At 32.8% G+C, this 20,630-nt stretch overlaps 1 protein-coding gene across 1 annotated transcript; it reads right to left on the reverse strand.

Annotated features, from left to right (window-relative positions):
- Nucleotides 1-13,777: 13,777 nt before the first annotated feature.
- Nucleotides 13,778-16,926, reverse strand: LOC139494174 (uncharacterized). The gene is made up of 2 exons (XM_071282348.1): nt 16,625-16,926; nt 13,778-14,348 (listed from the first exon to the last, which is right to left on the reverse strand). The coding sequence occupies exons 1-2, from the start codon at nt 16,924-16,926 to the stop codon at nt 13,778-13,780; spliced, it is 873 nt and encodes a 290-aa protein (XP_071138449.1).
- Nucleotides 16,927-20,630: the final 3,704 nt, after the last annotated feature.

The raw sequence follows: 20,630 nt of genomic DNA on the forward strand, positions 1-20,630 counted from the left end.
CATGCTTTGGGTGTTATAAATGTATTTAAACTTCCAGAAGTGTTATTGTATTGTTTTTAATTAAAGAAATCAATGAAATAGGTGCATTTGATGAAGTGGATCTGTTAATGAGCTTGGTAAAATCCATTGTCCATCCCGTTACCATGGTAACCATTGACCTAGGGACATCAAACTATCATGACTTTCATATGAGGTCAACTTGATCATTTAAGCAAAGTTTCATCAAAATCTAACAACCTTGCATGGATAGCCATCTGCATGGTTTTCTCATAGACAGCCATTTAAGGCCATGTGCTCTGTACATAAACAAACTATTTTTAACACAGATTATGATATCACACTCTCAAGTTCCTCCTCATTTCCATCTTGGCTTACTCACCTACCACCTGGTAAAATTTTAAGGTCAGACCCGGTCTTTACTTTTATTGATCGTTTAAATATTGCTGGTAATGTAATGTATGGAGCATCCCAATATTTAGCATTCAGAACAGAGGAAGTTTTTCTTGTTGACATTTTCTGTCAGATCAACAACCTACCCAAATTCAACTTTAACATTTTCGACACTTTTGGCCAAATATTTATTCATTCTCAACTTCATTGGAAAATCTTGAAAATCGTAATCAGCAAATTAACTCCAGAACAACAAAACTTTTTACAAACTTTTGTAGAACAAAAAAAAACCGTTTCGGATTACCTATCGGATGTTTCTTAGTTAAACCAACAAAAGACCATTGATGGGTGTCGATGTTCATTTTTTTATCTTGAACAGCTCATGGTAAAAACCGGATTAAATAGTATTCATGAGTTGGATGATATGGGTACATCTGATCTCTACAAGACCAAGTTGTCGTTCTTGGTTGCTAACTACTGTAATCCTGCCAAAATCCCATCATCAACAAAAAGGTCAGAAATTAGAAAAAACCACAGAATTCGACCCTCTGTCGGAATACACCCTCGAATTGTCAACTCAAATACTACATCAACTCTAGATCGGTTCTTCACAAATTTAATTTCTATTTTGGATTCTTCAAAAATTGTATCGGTAGGGGGATGTGGATTGGACAGGCCAAATTATCAAATTTTCAGAAGCAGGTAACATACTTTGAGAATCAACTTAATTTGGCAGTACAGAAAAATCTCCCAGTCGTCATTCACAGCAACTCTAACCTCCATGGTTAATAATTTACCCATTTAGTCACCAGTAATTTTTCCATTGTAACCTACAATTTTCTCAGGTTACAATGCTGAAACACCACATTTATAATATACATCCAGAAGTTGACAGTGAGGCAAAGTTTGGTCTAGACAAATACCAGATGTGGGTGAAGTTAGTCAATGGTCTGCTAAGGGAATTAGCCAGGATGTTTGAAGTGTCCTATCCAGATGGACTAATAAATTTCGAGATGAAGGAATGTCTTGTGAAGTAAAGGGGTGTAAAACCCCTGTTTTAAAAAGCAATGGCATGTACTGTAAACACTGGCTCCGCTTTCATACCAAGAAAACATCAATAATTATATGCCGTCTCTGTCAACGGAAATTAGGAAGAAGATGTTACCTTCTCCAGCATTTGAGAGACTTTCATAAGCTTAATATCAAAGCCCGAACAGATGAAGTGCTAAATACCATTCCTCAACTGATAGATTATATGCATAATATTGACCCCGGCAATACAATACAATGTGTTTTAAAACCAAAGGTAAATGTACAGGCAAAGGAAGCAGCTAAGATAGAAAGACGCATTCTTAGAAAATAAATAGAAAGGAAATATTTCCGAATTTTCATGGAGCTGTAATCGTTCCAATAGACCACAATAGACCATGAAGCACATATTTTCAAGATGCCGAATATGATGGGAGGGCAGGTATTGCAGTTAAAAGAGAAACCCGGATGGTGAAAGACATTTTGGACTGTTATTATTTTGGACATTTTGCAATTTATTTAGACTAAAAAAAACAATTAAAATAGAAAAAATATATATATATATATATAAGGAAAGCTGTTAATTACATGCAATTAGTAAATTTCATATGTTTAAATATTAGCTAAATTGTTGAAAATTAATCATATATGTTTATCAAGAATAATTTATATTTTTCATATAAATTGATTCTTAGGGGAGGAATGTAACAATTTCGCTATAAGATAAAGAATAATTATCTCCCTTGTGCTCATTCAATTTTGTTATTAGTTTAATACTGTTGAGTTAATTAAAGTTGTAATACATTATTTTTATAGGTTATCACTTTTTTGTAAATAGCCATAAATTATCGTGGAAAAATTCTGAGTAAAAATAATTATTTTTGAAGAACCTTTGTACCGTAAATAATTAATTTATACATTATCATCTGAGTTCAAATAATAGTTTGTCTTCACTCCTTAACTTGCCATCGTCGAGTCAACACGTACGCGTCGATCTGAAAGCAATTACAGGAGAAGATTACGGTCTGTTGTTTTTGTCCAATTGTTTAGTTAGCATTTAAAATAATTTCTATTTTAACTTAAGTTCAATTTCACTTCTTTTTATTAATTCTTTGTAAGTTTTTAAATTTTATTTTTTAATCTTAAGGTTTGAAACTTTATTTTTGCTAAATCAGTTTAAATAATTAAATATTTTTGCTAAATAAGTATTAAATATTTAAATAGGCTAAAGTTTAATCTATTTTTGCTTTAATAAGTTTAATTAAAAGTTAAGATTATTTGAAATAGGTGCAATATGACAAACAACACAAGGAAAATTGACTCAAGAAGTTCACAACAAGGGGAATCACCTGATTCCAAAATTTACAAACAAAGTCGAGGCAATTCGCAGATACAATATGCAAAAAGGCAAGGATTAAGCCAAACTAAAACTAAAAGCCATGTGTCACTCAATGACAAATTTCAATGAAGATATCCCTATAATGAACAAAAAAAATCAGTTTCCTGCTATTACGACCCTCCTTTTTTGTATGTTTTTAATGAGACATTTCATTGTTTGACTCAGCAAAGAAGGAAAATATTTAGATTGCGTTTAGTGATAGTTGTCTTGTTGCTAAATGTACATCCATATCCTCTAGTTTCTACAAATAATCACTTTTTAAAAATCAAAGAATCGTATAAGTAAAGTCAATGCTTTTTTTTCTTTCTCTTACTTTAGCAAAAAAATCAACTTCAACCAAATGCTCTTAAACAGATGGAAAAGTGGATGTGGAGATTACGGGATTGCCAGACCATATTGAGCTGAAAGATCCGAGCTGGAGCCCTAACGACCACGCTGCATTTAAAGAGAGATTCGGTAAACAATTAAGCATTATTTTGCATTTAGACACATATAAGATACAAAAAAGAATTCGATAATAATATACACATTCGCTCGATTAAGAATTGAATGTTCACTTTTGGCGGAAATAAAAACTGTTGCCCGAGCTGCATTAGTATGAAGCTTTGCCATGAAGTGCATTTGTATGAAGCTGAGTTTGTGACGAATCACGTGAATAGATAACCTTTATTTAAAAAAGAAAAGATTTGTTTTATTAAACAAAGCTGAAATTTCAATAAAAATGTTTTAGGAGGTTTATCAACACTGTGTCACTAGAAAATGTAAAACAGACATCTCTTCAAGTTTTGTTTGTGTTGTTCAAGCATTAAAATGTTGAGTCGTTTGTGTTTCCTCTTATTTTTGAGATATTGAGATAAGACGTGGCACGGTACTTGTCTATCCCAAATTCATGTATTTGTTTTTCATGTTATATTGGTTAGTCTCGTGGTGTTTTGTCTGATGCTTGGTCCGTTTCTGTGTGTGTTGCGTTTCGGTGTTGTGTCGTTGTTCTCCTCTTATATTTAATGCGTTTCGCTAGGTTTTGGTTTGTTACCCCGATTTTGTTTTTTGTCCATGGATTTATGAGTTTTGAATAGCGGTATACTACTGTTGCCTTTATTTACAGACAAATAGTATAACTAACATCTATAAATTTGTAATTGCAGTGTGAGATTGGGGGATTCTGAGTTGACCCGACGGAGGAGCACTGTTGTTTTTCAACAGGAAAATGCAGGAACACTTTCAAACTTATGTGACAGGTATTTTAGCCTTGGGTAATTGATGATTGTTTAATTTTTTTTTAATAAGCGTTGGCTGATATAAGGAAATATTGACTCTTATTTGTGTTTTTGTTTGTAAATGGTAGTTGCAATGGTAAAGACGTACCTACTAAACTGTCAAGTGTCTGATTACGATAAAACCTCTTTACGGCGGTATAAACTTACTAGAGCATATTAGCACCTGGATGTTAAACATCTTAATAAAATCTCCTACAACCCAATTGTTAAAAGTTACCCTTGGGAGATTGACAATAAATAGTTTTATGACTGATAGAAGCAGTGCATAAAAGCAAATCACTTTGACGCTTAATGCACAAAAGTCCAGTTTAGAAAATAATAAAACATTTGATTTTAAATGTGAAAAGCATCCGTTAGGCCAAACCAATTCGATTTATTTATTTTTTTATTTCCCCGCTCCTTTTTTTTGGAGAGAACAACAATAAGTTTGAGCTAAAACAATGACTAGATAGGAAATCATTTTTTTGAAAATTATGACGTCACAAGTTGAACTCATATTGATTTTTAACCAACAAATCAATAATAATGGGTAAATTTCCATAGATTATTGGACAGGAATCATAGATTGATTGATTGATTGTTTGTTACTTTACGCCGCATTAGCACAAAAAGGCTCTATCGCGGCGAGAGCTTATTCGAATATTTTTACAATTTATAGCATATTTTTAAAATAAGACAAAAAGTCTTTCGATATACTAAAATTTTTGACTACAAACATCTTTTGAAATAATGTTTGTGAATTTTGAAATAATATTTGTGAAGACATTTCACATATTTTGTTTGAATATTAAGTTTATCGACGCCTGCGCTCTATGTTTCCTGGTCCTCAATTTGTTTGAAATGCAGCTGATTTTGTCGAATTTCACCAAAATCCCTTATCTTGACCTGTTTGGGATGTAAAAATCAACGTGTTAGAATTAAACTTTGACAAAAACAGTTCTGTTTAACTTGCTCACATGTCTTTAAGGCAACTTAAAATATTTATTATTTTACCTTCTCTCCTAATCTCGACTTATTTATGAAAGTCTGGGAATTGTCTGACCGCAATGTTTATAGTCTATCTTGTTTGATATAAGGCATATCAATCTTAAGCAACTCCTCCCTCATTTTTCTGGGGGTACATTAGAAATTTAGTTAAATTGTAGTTGTTATTTTAATATGAATTAGATACACATGTTTAATTTATGTAATATTTGTATTTGTAGTTATTGAAAATGGCTTCGAAAAAACGAAAAATCCGCTAATATTGTCGATTCAAATGATTCTAACAAAAAATCAAAAGAGGAATTACGAGCAGAACTAATCGTGATGGAGTTAATGCTCCTGCTACGTTTAGCAACAAAAAAATTTACAAGCGTTGTTAAACTCTTATCGTCAAAGACAAGAGGGACGAAAGATACCAACGGGACAGTCAAACTCATAATTCTAAAACAAACTGACAACGCCATGGCTAAACAAAAGACAAACAATATTACACATGACGCAACATAGAAAACTAAAGAATAAACAACACGAACCCTACCAAAAACTAGGGGTGATCGCAGGTGCTCCGGAAGGGTAAACAGATCCTGCTCCACATGTGGCACCCGTCGTGTTGCTTATGTGATAACAAATCCGGTAAATAGTCTAATTCGGTAGGTAAACATTCATGGAAGGGAAGGGGATTGTAGTTACGACGTAAGCTATGCCTGCTGTTAAGGCGCAAACAACTGATGATATAATATTAAAGAACACTATTCGTGTACTATCGGCCAATGTTAAATCGTTGACCAAAACAGTTAAAAGTCGAGGAGAAATTCTTAAAACAGTAGTTGATCTTCAATAAAAATGCTACCGGGAATGATGTATCGCATACTTGTACTCACATTCAATCGGCATCTCAATTAATCGAAACACAGGGATATAGTGCTTCCGGGGAAAGTGTCTGCTGGTATGTTCCAGCACATACAAACAGTGTCACAAACCCAGCGACAAAATATAAAAGAAGACAATTACATTAATTTAGTTTATTTGCTTATTTCTGTAAATGAAAAGTGATACTCAGCAAATAGAGGCAGATGTATCTATTCTCCTTCTAAAGCTAAAAGATCATCGCCTGCAGCGTGAATTATCTAACCACGAATACATAGAGGCATTTAACATTTACAAAAAACATTATGTGCAAATTCGAAGATCGTCGGGTAGAACTTAACATGTTTTTGCAAGAAATCATAGAAATCGCGACGAAGTTTAAAGGTAACATTTTCTACGAGTACCATAAGGCATTCGCTAAGAAACATTCGCTAACAAAAGGTTTGACCGCGACTGGTAAATTAGAAATGAGAAGCTGTATTCGTCAGTTTGCTTAGGGAGTGCTATCAATACATGCACAGCGTATGTGGAAGTTCATTGCATAACACTGAAATGTGTTATTTATCTGATATTTTTGATCCGCATTTAGATTTTACTTTGTTAGCTGCAGCTGTTATAGGTTTTTTTGGGGGGTTTTCTGCATTTTTCTGAATTTACATGCAGTCATTCGATTCAGCTTTGGATTTAACTATAGCTGATGTAGAATTTGTATCTGATTGTCAAGTTAATTTACTTTTGAAGGCATCCAAAACCGACATTTTTCGTCATGGAGTAATCTTTAAACTATTTATATGAATTGCTCTAAGAGAAAACATTTTTTTTTAGTTCATTAGAACACATTCATTCTGTGTCAGAAACCTATGCTGTGTCCACTATTTAATCACAATCCAAATATAGAGCTGAATCCAGCTTGAATGTTGTGTCGATACTTGCCCCAACCGTTCAGGGTTCAACTTCTGAGGTCGTATAAAGCTACGCCCTGCGGAGCATCTGGTTAAAAATTGTAATTTTGTTTTTCCTGCATCCATAAAATAACTTTTTGATATACATTGCATTTTATTTTATTTTGTAACCTGTTATCTGTTGTATTACTTGTCGTCCGTCGTCTGGTGTATTATTTGGTGTCAGTGTCTTAATTATTTTGCTGTCAACTTCCGTTAACCTCCACAATTCGAACACATGTGAAAACCGAACAAAACACAAAGTCCCATGGGTGTTCGGTTTGGACAGGTTTCACTGAATTTTATATTTTTGAATTTAAACAGGTATTGGTGAGACACAGCTGAACAATTTGTTTACTGCCATGAATGTACATTATCCTCACCACCAGTGCCTAATATCAACGAGTAAATGAGGTTGGGGATATAATGGAATGTCATGATTATGCTTCAGAAAGGAAGTTTTAACTCGATGAAGTTTTTCCGTCCATGACCATTCATGCAGGTCTGAATGAAAATTAAATGCAATAATTTTATAAAAATAATAGTCCAGATCCTTTCATTTCCATATACATGTTCATTGTAGATACAATGGCTTACAACTTTTACCAATGTCATTTTATATATTGACTTGTATATGTTAATGCCTAAAATATGTGTTAAACTGCCTAGCTGGGCCCGGTTGTTCAAAAGTGTAATTAAGCTAACGGTATCGTTAGCAAGTCGTTAAATTTAACATAAACGTTAAGTTTTGATAAAAAAATTTTACGCTCAACGCAGTCGTTATATCTTGTGTTAAATTTAATCACTTGACATACCTCGATTTAACTCCTAACGCATCGTTAAAAATGGCCGCATTAGACTTGGCCTTGTTTCGTGTACCAATTTAAAAAAAAAGTAGAAAAACTTTAAGGATCAAATATTGATTGATTGTTGGTTGCTTAACGTCCAGTGGCAAATATTTCATGCATATTCAGGACGAGAATAAGTTCACAATAAATACTATAGGTGGGTTGATACAATCAAGGCCATCTGGGATGATGGTCGGGGAAATTTGAACTTCCACTGGAAAATGAGGGTATATTGGATAGGAACAGACATTTAACCTTGCAACAGGTCACCTATGGACCCCTCAAAGAGTTGTTGCAAGGGTTCTTAACGTGCAAAAAGCCTGGCACTCTCTTAACACGAGGCATCGGATTTAACGTCCTCCTTCTGACCGGACGTGACTGCGAACTTGATACATCACGAACAGCCAAACGGACGCCCCACTTTGGCAAGCGTTTTACTGCCAGTCGGGAGAAGACCCAGTGACCATATTTCTATACCCCAGTCACCCTTGATACTTTAGGAGCAAAGAAGACCTTACCCTAGACTACACTGATACAGAGCTTAGAGCACGCTACAGATTTGGGAGGGAAGGTATTTTATTCTTATCTGATTTAGTAAGGGACAGGTGGACACGTTAGACAAACCGGAATCATGCCCTCAGTGTAGAACAAGAGAGATTTCTTGCCAGTGGAAGTTTCCTCCAGGTCATAGGTCTCACATTTGGTAAGACTATACTTTTAAATGCTTCAGCTGTTATCATATGTCTTCTAATGATATAATATTTCAATTTGAGAACTTTAAGCAGATTCTAGTGGCAATTGTTGCATTATTTCTGCCATACTCTACACTGCAGTAGAATATTTGTTTACAAAGTAATTGGCCAGTCATTTTCCTTAAGTTGTGCATCTGTACTTTGTAGGTTTGGATAAAAGCAGTGTTTCAAGAGTGGTCGATTCTGCTAGACGCCCTTTGTGAAAAGAGGAACGAGTTCATTCAGTGGCCTACTAACCGTAACCAAAGCTAAGTTTACGAGTTTGCTGGGTTTCCAAACATTTTGGGAGTTTTTGATGGGACACATATAAGAATAAAGAAACTGAATCATGACCAACCTTCATTTTTCAACAGAAAAGGCTACCCAAGCTTGAATGTTCAAGCATTATCTGATGCAAAGGATAATGTCCTTCTGTTTTCATCTTCATATAATCATCATAATGTAATTTTTAACTGTCAAATTGTAAACAAATCTGCTGTTCCTCCTGAATTAAATTTCAGAAAGCAGTCTCACTATAGTCTGTTCCATATAACGAAGTCTTTATATTGAAATTGGTATTAATAAAGTTACTTCCGGACCTAAATAAAAAAATCCATACAATATATAAACTCGATATATAAAACAAAATAATGTTTTTCAAACAAAACAAAATGTACAACTTATTTACAAGAAACCCCCTTTTTTCCATTTTGTACTGTAAACAAATTACTTGAAAAAAAGACGACTTAGGCTTTATAATCTTTGACCCCTCCCTTTTTTGAAATGTTTCTTAAGATTTACTAGTTTTTGAAAATAAAATATTAAATGACAGATTTACAAACATAAATGCACAAGTTACCACATGAGGCTCTCACAAGTTTTATAACATTTCTTTCCAAATATCCTCCCAACCTTGTTCTAGCAGGACTACCATGCTTTATATCATTCTTTCAAGGCAAATCACCTAGATGTTTCAAAAAGCTTTGTTTTGTAGCTAGTGTGATAATTTGTCCCAATAATTTTTAACTTTGGTATCTCTATATTGGTTGAATGATGATATTTAAATGGTTTACAACACTTTTTTTTATAAACTCAAAACAATAAAGTTCAAAACAACAGAAACAAGACAAACGCATTAATTAATTCAACATTGCATCGTATTCAGAGAATAAAAATCGGACGCCTAAAGGTTCCAGAAAAGTTAATGATAGAAAGTGTGCTGAATGTGGCACTTCCAAACATAGAAACATGTTTGATATGGTAATGAAAAATGAAGAAAAGCAGCCTGATGTGAAATGGAGGGGTAGGATATTGTCAAAACACTTAACAAAAAAACAAAAAGAAATATCAAAAGACAAGAAATAGAAAAGACTTGACCTCCAACAGATTTACTAGAAGAGCTATCAGATGAATTAGGTTTTTTTATCACCTGTTTGAGGCTCGTTTGCAACAAGAGCAATTTGCTGAAATGAGCAACAAATTCCCTGAAAATTATAAGTGTACCAACTATAGACTTTGCTGAGAATTTGTGTTGTTTCAGCCAAAATGAGTTTCAGGGGGGGGGGGGGGGCACACCTGACAAAAGACTCTTTCACAATTTATCCCTGCATTGTTTTATATAGATGCTCAAAAGATGGAGAAATAGAAGATAAATGTATTGTAATGGTTTGCTTCATGATAACCATGCAGTTCATACCTTTCTTCTTAAAGTAGTACACCCCAATGGTGACTGGGGTATAGAAATATGGTCACTTGGTCTTCTCCCGAACGGCAGTAAAACGCTTGCCGAAGTTGGCATCCGTTTGGTTGTGCGGGATGTATCAAGTTCGCAGCCACGTCCGGTCAGATGGGGGACGTTAAACCGATGCCTCTTGTAAAGAGAGTGTCACGCAACTCATTTTTTATACATTAGATACACCAATGATGAGTGTTGCCAAGTTTGGTTACATTTGGCCCGGTAGATTCAGAGAAGAAGATTTTTGTAAAAGAATACTAATGTTTTAGAAAAAAAATGTTAAAAATTGACTTATAAAGGCAAATAACTCCTGAATGGGTCACTTGACAATTTTGGTCATGTTGACTTATTTGTAGATGTTACTTTACTGAACATTGTTGCTGTTTACAGTTGATATTTATCTATAAAAAAAATGCAAGATAATAACCAACTACAATAATGCATTTTTTCCTAACTATGGAACATGCATGGCTTGTTTTGAATATCTAGAATCCAAGAAATCAAGGCTACAGTATTGGAGAGGACAAAATGACACAACTGACGATCATAATCATTATCAAACCCAAGATGGGCGCCCTGGTCCAAGAAGAAAATATGTTTTTCATAGAGGACATTATCCTTTTTAAATGATAAATTTTCTAACACATCCAACTTCTGGACAAAAGAATAATGCAGCATTAGTTTCATCTTGATGTATACTTTAAGTAGTATTTTCAGGACAAGCTTTTTCGTCCATTTTGTAACATACATTTGGTGGTGGCCTCATGTGCAAATGCGCACGAAGAGGATTAAGTAAGTATGTTTGTAATTAACATAAATAAGGCCGTTCGTTTCCGAATTGTTTTACGTTGTCTTATCGGGGCCTTTTATAGCTGACTATGCGATATAGGCTTTGCTCATTTTTGCTGATCTCTAGTAAATTTATATACGGATATTTTAAAATTGTTAAAACATGTATATAATTGATTACAAACACATAAGAAAGCAAATAATTCAAAATATAACCGTTTATTACATTTTAAAAATATAACAGTTTATGCCATTTTTAAAACATAACAGTTAATGACATTTAAAAAATATAACAGTTTATAACATAGTTTTTAAATTAATTTATATTGATATACATATCTATCTTTATAGATATACTATATAACAGTCAAGTATAATCATTTGGCAAACCGCGGCATTGTTCTTGAAGCTGCACTTTTTGGTATATGCCGTTGACCTGGCGTACGAACTAGACGCTTCACATTGGGACGAGGAAATCATTTTTGTCTGTTAAGGTCTTGTGCGCTTTTACAACCTTCTTGTTTTTGTACACATAAGTTTGTTACATATGTAGGACCTAGGTTAAATGTTCTATCAATGCCAAGTATGGAATCAGGATCGTGTTCGGAATGCAGTTTCATGTCTTCCATCTGCATTTGACTGTAGCATAGTGTATAAATAACTTCTGCTACAAATTCATGCTTATTGACCATTTTCAAGGCTTCCCAAAACTGGGCCAGTACGTTACTTGAACCTAGATTAGACTGTTTCTTATCGTGGTATCGTTTCGATCGGATTTGCTGAAGATCTCTTGGTGCGTTTTCTGAATCTTTGAAAACCATATCTTTATAAATGTCAATGTTTGGTTTTTTGGCCTTGATATCTTCTTTGATCTGATCAATCAACCATGATCAATCAACCAAGGCTACGTGTTGAAGGCTGTACCTTGACCTATAATGGTTTACTCATTAAATTGTTTGTTGAATGGAGAGTTGTCTCATTGGCTCTTATACCACAGCTTCCTATATCTATTTAAATCTCCATCATCTGTATGTGCATATCCCAGTTAGGTATGTGGGTTTTTTTTTTTTTTCTTCAGTTGTCTGATTGTTTCACCATTTTTTTTATATATATAAATATGACACCGTATAGCTGACAATGTGGCTTAAGGTTGTTCCAATTGTATGTGTCTAATAAAACCTCAAAAGCAGAGAATACAAAACATACACAACATTGTTTTCTACATGCAAAAGCTAACATCATACACTAATCGTACCAAGCTTTGTTGATAATAACACCAATCTCTGATGATAATGATAACACTAAGCTATGATAATGATTACACTTAGCTATTATAATGATTACACTTAACTATGATAATGATTACACTTAGCTATGTATAGGATTATAATTTAATACGCCAGACGCGCGTTTCGTCTACATAAGACTCATCAGTGACGCTCAGATCAAAACAGTTAAAAAGCCAAACAAATACGAATTTGAAGAGAAATGAGGACCCAAAATTCCAAAAAAATGTGCCAAATACGGCTACGGTAACTAACTCCTGGGCCTACCTGTGTAAATAAAATCCTTAGTTTTTTAAAAAATTCAAAGTTTAGTTTTGTAAACAGGTAAACAGCGAATCATTTCACATTCTCGCGTTTTCTTCATAAGGGAGCTATCATTTGATTTTAAGGGGGTGGGGGATAGGATCTCATCCTGCCTTTTATTTTTACTCAAAACTCCTGTTCTGCCTATTTTTTATTTTTTTTTCAAATTTCATTCTAGCCCCCCTCCCTTTTCCCCCCAAAAGATTAAATGGTAGCTCCCTAACTACATGTATATATGCTCAAGTTTAACAAAAAATCAGTTTTATGAAATTTGAACCATTTGTCATTTGCAAAATGCTGTCTTTCAAAAGATTTCTCTGATTGTTTTTTAAATATTGATCTCTGATCTTAGAGGTATTTTTAGGGACGTCAAATCCGATGTCTCGTGTAAAGAGAGTGCCACGCTCTTTGCACGTTAAGAACCCTTGCAACAACTCTTTGAGGGGTCCGTAGGTGGCCTGTTGCAAGGCAAAATTTCTGTCCCTATCCAATATACCCCTTTTTCCGGTGGCAGTCCAAATTTCTCCGACCATCATCTCATATGTCCTCTATTGTATCAACCTACCTACTGTATTTATTGTAAACTTGTTCTCGTCCTGAATATGCATGAAATATTGGCCACTGGACGTAAAGCAACAAACAATCAATCAATGTACTGTGAAATATGCAAATAACTACAAGAATCTTATATGTTTATCAGAGATACAGGTACGAAACTTAGTTTATTGTTAGGTGCTAGCTCTGAAGGGGCGGTGTTGTGAATTAGTTAAAATTAACAGAGACAAGTCCTGTTTATAGTATAGAAAGTCCCTGATTAAATCAAATATGGAAAAAATAATATCATGTTGCTGCTTTATGAAACTACTTGAATATTAACAAAGATGGAAAATGTGTCACTGGCACTCATATCATATATTTATTTTACATTAACATGTGCTAATCAAGGTCTTTTCTTTGTTCTAACTTAATTGCTTAAGCTACAGAATGAGCAACATCTTTTCTTGTCACCAGCATATAATGCATCATCAAATCCAAAGTATTTAACCAAAAGTTTCATGAAGCAGTTATTTTCATTTTAACAATATTTAATAACAGAACTTGTTAACCCAGCACGTGCTTTTGATAAATCACTATTGTTAAAATACATAATAGCCTCAGCGTTTTCACCATTACGACCAGCTCGTCCTTTTTCCTGCAATTATTTCTCCAAAGTTGTTGGTGGTCGGCAATGGATGATTCTCTTAATAGAGAGTGTATTTAGTCCCATGCTGAGGGCAACTGTTGCTAGGACCAGTCTTAATATATGTTTTCTCTGACAAAGGTCCTTCGCAATATGTTGCTTCATAGTTTCTGGATAGTCACAGTGATATTGAACAAATAGTGTATTTTTAGGAATATTTATTCCATTGTACCCATTTTCCTTAAGTTCATACTCCAAATAGCGGAAATGATATACAAGACTCTCCAAATTTGCAACATATATGACAGTAAGAGGAAAATCGCTCTGCTGCTCACATAGTTGGTCAGCTATCGGTTTGATCAGTTCATCCAATTTGTCAACTTTCTGGATATTTGGGAGTCTTCTCCTTATCTCTAGATATATGTTAGGACGATCTGGATTGCTGATAATAAGAGTTGTATCCCTATAGTTCAACATTACTTCTAATTCCTTGAGTGCCTTCTGTGTAGCGGATGATGTAAGAGCAAGATGTCCTGCTGTTTCAAAAAGGCCACCCAACTTCATAAACTCTGGTCTAAAGCTTTCACCCCTACAAATATATAAGGAAAAATTTACAGGGCAATGAATTCACTACCCAGGATTGACATGTGAATGGAATACTATATACGTGTAAATTGAAGATGAATATTTTCATTGACAAAGCTGTATCAATAATCTATATTCATGAACTATGTATTGCACAGTACACCTTTAATAAGAGAAAAACAGACCAAATAGTTTATATTTTAAAACAAACAGATTGAGTTAAGTCTGCCAATTGATATTTTATCGTATGTTTTTCTTTGTTGTGATGTTATGCTATTGTTTCAGAAAAAGGGAGAAGGTTTGGATCCATTAAAACGTTTAATCCCGCTGCAAATGTTTGCACCTGTCCTAAGTCAGGAATCTGATGTACAGTAGTTGTCGTTTGTTTATGTAATATATACGTGTTTCTCGTTTCTCGTTTTGTTAATATAGATTAGACCGTTGGTTTTCCCGTTTGAATGGTTTTACACTAGTAATTTTGGGGCCCTTTATAGCTTGTTGTTCGGTGTGAGCTAAGGCTCCGTGTTGAAGGCCGTACTTTAACCTATAATGGTTTACTTTTTAAATTGTTATTTGTATGGAGAGTTGTCTCATTGGCACTCACACCACATCTTCCTATATCTAGTTATATTTACTAATTAAGAAATGCAGTTTAAAAAAACATGCAATATACATTTTTGTAGCCGTGAATTTCCATGAAGTATCTGCAAATAAAACTCATATTTTTGTTATGAATGATTTTGAAATTTTTTACTTATTTAGAGCCGAATTGTTACCAAAACAGAGCAGAAAACTCAACACATATGTAAATACTTTTTATATTTTTTATGATATTCATTCGAGTTTCATAAAAGAATTTGCAAGGATTGTAGAAATGAGTGCCCTTATGGTAAAATTGAGAGTGGAAATGGGGAATGTGTCATAGAGACAACAACCCGACCAAATAAAAAAAACCAACAGCATTTTTTTTTTAAAAACGTTTCAAAGAGGCATACCTCTCTTAAATAAATGATCAGCAATGATTTTCAAAATTTATCCAATAAATTATTGACATAAACCTGCGATATACATGTACATTGTAAAAATACATAAACATTGTTTGGGTACAACATTAATATGTTGAAGGCCATACCTTGATCTACATGTATAATGGTTGATCTTATAAATTGTCACTTGGATGGAGATTTGTCTCCTTGGCACTCATACCACTTCTTTTTATATCTATTTTTACATGTATACATGATACCTATGAAAAACTAAATTATTTGGATTGGTTACTGGAAATAGAGGATATCTTACTTGGTCGCACGAAGGTACTTCTTCTAATTTTGCAGACCAACTTCTGGCATTATCCTCCTGTACTTGTATTTGGACACCATCAATAATTGAATCATTATTTGCTGTAGTTTCGCCTCTCTGGTCAGTTTCAGTTGAAATAGCCGGAGATTAACTGGGTCGATGCCTCTGCTTGTGGACTATTAAATCCCCGAGGGTATCACCAGCACAGTAGCCTCAACGTGGACTAAAAGCAACAACGTATTCCATTGAATCCTGACAGTCATATATTTCATTTGATACTGTATTGTACAAATTTGCTTGTGAATATGAGGTTAATCCAGGTAATAAAGATTTAAATAGTTGTAGCGTGTCTAAAAATCTAAGAATGGAAAATGGACAATTGTTTAAAGCACAAAATAGCACAGGAATGTCATACGTTTTGATGTTATGACCAATAACTATGTTTTTCTTGTATTGCGCTAAAAATAATATAAACATCTTTAAAGCCTCTTTGATTCCAACAGATTTCAGCTTTTCAATTGTGAACTTTCCATTTCTAAGTAGCAACATTCCAGCAGCACCTGCATACGGGGTATATATCTCCCAATTGAAACGATATACCCGTGTTTGCATTTCCTATCACGATTTTCTTGATAGAGGGTTACTGCTCATAAGGAAGCTATTAAACCAAGAGTTCCAAATGGTGAAGTTGAAATCATCCCTTCGTTAATTTTACGGACGCCTTTACGAGTGGGTTGACCGTTATGGAATAACCGTTTCACAAATGATAACGAATATAAGTCGTAACTACAATCCTCTTCCCTTTCATGAATGTGATCTACCTAATTAAGACTATTTACCGGATTTGTAATCACATAAGCAACATGATGGGTGCCACATGTGGAGCAGGATCTGCTTACCCTTCCGGAGCACCTGAGATCACCCCTTGTTTTTGGTGGGGTTCGTGTTGATTATTCTTTAGTTTTCTATGTTGTGTCATACGTACTATTGTTTTTCTGTTTGTCTTTTTTATTTTTAGCCATGGCGTTGTCAGCTGTTTGTTTTAGAATTATGAGTTTAGCTATCTTTCGTCTATCTTTCGCTTCCTTGTCATGGCAAAACATCTTGCTCCCTTCAGCTTTGATCCCTGTTATTTCATGTACCTTAGGTGTTATTCGTTTCTTTGGAAGTACATATGTTTTAATGGAACCTTTGTCAGATGTTGTAGAAATTTGTGTTATGGGAAAGTTTCTTGTTGAAATATAAAAGGCATACCATTTGTAAATCGATTTCATGATAGGCATGTTGAACAAGCACTAGTCAACAGAATCATGCCAATAAGAATTTAAAAAATGCATTAACTAGAATTTTATATAACTTTTCAAGCCCAAACAATTCTATAGTAAAGGTGTGTTTGGTTCAAGTTGACATTTAATACAATAATCACTGCATATTACAAAGTTGTCTTTGTCAAATGACAGATTTAAGGTAACATCAATTACAAGTATCAAACAAATTATCAAATTTACGGTTAAATGTGGAAAAGTTAAATATATACCAACAACAGGTTTGCTGTTGTATTATTTACAATTATCCTATAAATATGGTCAATTGAAAGTAACATCTGAATGAATTATCCCAAAAGTGGTAAAATATACTGAAAAAAGTATTATAATTCTATAATGAAGGTTTGGTTTGTTCAAATTGACTTCAAATGCATTTGTCAATACATGTTAAAAAGTATTTCGGTCAAATGACCAATTTAAGGTTAAATCAGATACAATTTTCAATACATATTAGAAAGTTGTTTTGGTCAAATGACCGATTTAAAGTAGCATCAAATACAATTGTCAATACATATTAGAAAGTTGTCTTGGTCAAATGACCGATTTAAGATAACATCAATTACAATTATCAAAAATAAATTCAAATTTACGGTTAAATGTCGAAAAGTTATCAATATACCAACAACAGGTTTGCTTTTGTTTTATTTACAATTATCATATAAATATGGTCAAGTAAAGTTAACATCTGAATAAATTATCCCAAAAGTGGTAAAATTTACTATAAAAGTATTATAATTCTATATTGAAGGTTTGGTTGGTCCAAATTGACTTCATATACATTTGTCAATACATATTAGAAAGTATTTCGGTCAAATGGCCGATTTAAGGTAACATCAAATACAATTATCAATACATGTTAAAAAGTTGTCTTGGTCAAATGACCGATTTAAGGTAACAACAATTACAATTATCAAAAAAATGGTAAAATTAACAGTGAAATGTCGAAAAGTTATCAATATACCTACAACAGGTTTGCTGTTGTATTATTTACAATCATCCTATAAATATGGTCAATTGAAGGTAACATTTGAATGAATTATCAAAAAAGTGGTAAAATTTACTAAAAAAGTGTTATAATTCTATAAGGAAGGTTTGGTTGGTTCAACTTGACGTCAAATACATTTGTCAATACATGTTAGAAAGTATTTCGGTCAAATGACCGATTTAAGGTAACATCAAATACAATTATCAATAGATGTTTGAAAGTTGTCTTGGTCAAATGACCGATTTAAGGTAACATCAAATACAATTGTTAATACATAATAGAAAGTTATCTTGGTCAAATGACCGATTTAAGGTAACATCAAATACAATAATTAATACATATAAGAAAGTTGTCTTGGTCCAATGACCGATTAAAGGTAACATCAAATACAATTATCAATAAATATTAGAAATTGTCTTGGTCAAATGACTGATTTAAGATAACATCTATTACAATTATCAAAAAAATGGTCAAATTTACAGTAAAATGTCGAAAAGTTATCAATATACCTACAACAGGTTTGCTGTTGTATTATTTACAATTATCTTATAAATATGGTCAATTAAAGGTAACATTTGAATTAATTAACCAAAAACTCGTGAAGTTTACTAAAAAAGTTTTATAATTCTATGAGGTTTTGAATGATCCAAATTGACTTCAAATACATTTGCCAATACACTTTAGAAAGAATTTTGGTCAAATGACCGCTTTAAGGTAACATCAAGTACAATTATTAATACATACTAGAAAGTTGTCTTGGTCCAATGACCGATTTAAGGTTACATCAAATACAATTATCAATAAATATTAGAAATTGTCTTGGTCAAATGACCGATTGAGGGTAACATCAAATACAATTACCAATACATAATAGAAAGTTGTCTTGGTCAAATGACCGATTTAAGATAACATATATTACAATTATAAAAAAATGGTCAAATTTACAGTAAAATGTCGAAAAGTTATCAATATACATACAACAGGTTTGCTGTTGTATAATTTACAATTATCTTATAAATATGGTTAATTGAAGGTAACATTTAAATGAATTATCCAAAAAGTGGTAAAATTTACTAAAACAAAGTGTTTTAATTCTATAATGAAGGTTTGGTTGGTCCAAATTGACTTCAAATACATATGTCAATGCATATTAGAAAGTATCTCGGTCAAATGACCGATTTAAAGTAACATCAAAACATATTAGAAAGTTGTCTTGGTCAAATGACCGATTTAAGGTAACATCAAATACAATTAAAATAAATATATGAAAGTTTTCTTGGTCAAATGACCGATTTAAGGTAAAATCAATTACAATTATCAAAAAAAAATCAAATTTAAGGTGAAATGTCCAAACGTATCAATAAACCAACAACAGGTTTGCTGTTGAATTATTTACAATTATCCTATAAATATGGTCAATTAAAGGTAACATCTGAATGAATTATCCGAAAAGTGGTAAAATTTACTGAAAAAGTATGATAATTCTTTATAATGAAGGGTTGACTGGTTCAAATTGACTTCAAATGCATTTGTCAATACACTTTAGAAAGAATTTTGGTCAAATGACCGATTTAAGGTAACATCAAATGCAATTATTAATACATATTAGAAAGTTGTCTTGGTCCAATGACTGATTTAAGGTAACATCAAATACAATTATCAATAAATATTAGAAAATTGTCTTGGTCAAATGACCTATTTAAGGTAACATCAATTACAAATCTCAAAAAAATGTGAAATGTCGAAAAGTTATCAATATACCTACAACAGGTTTGCTATTGTATTATTTACAATTATCCTATAAATATGGTCAATTGAAGGTAACATTTGAATGAATTATCCAAAATGTGGTAAAATTTACTAAAAAAGTGTTATAATTCTATAAGGAAGGTTTGGTTGGTTCAAATTGACGTCAAATAGATTTGTCAATACATTTTAGAAAGTATCTCGGTCAAATGACCAATTAAAGGTAACATGAAATACAATTATCAAATAAATTAGCAAATTTACGGTTAAATGTCGAAAAGTTATCAATATACCCACAACAGGTTTGCTGTTGTATTATTTACAATTATCCTATAAATATGGTCACTTGAAGGTAACATTTGAATGAATTAACCAAAAAGTGGTAAAGTTTACTAAAAAAGTGTTATAATTCTATAATGAATGTTTGGCTGGTTCAAATTGACTTCAAATAGATTTGTAAATACATTTTAGAAAGTATCTCGGTCAAATGACCAATTAAAGGTAACATGAAATACAATTATCAAATAAATAAGCAAATTTACGGTTAAATGTCGAAAAGTTATCAATATACCCACAACAGGTTTGCTGTTGTATTATTTACAATTATCCTATAAATATGGTCACTTGAAGGTAACATTTGAATGAATTAACCAAAAAGTGGTAAAATTTACTAAAAAAGTGTTATAATTCTATAATGAAGGTTTGGTTGGTTAAAATTGACTTCAAATACATTTGTCAATACACTTTAGAAAGAATTTTGGTCAAATGACCGATTAAAGGTAACATCAAATACAATCATTAATACATATTAGAAAGTTGTTTTGATCAAATGACCGATTTAAGATAACATCAATTACAATTATCAAAAAAATGGTCAAATTAACAGTAAAATGTCGAAAAGTTTTCAATATACCTACAACAGGTTTGCTGT

Source organism: Mytilus edulis, chromosome 11, assembly GCF_963676685.1.
Source record: "Mytilus edulis chromosome 11, xbMytEdul2.2, whole genome shotgun sequence".
In the NCBI taxonomy this organism is placed as follows: domain Eukaryota; kingdom Metazoa; phylum Mollusca; class Bivalvia; order Mytilida; family Mytilidae; genus Mytilus; species Mytilus edulis.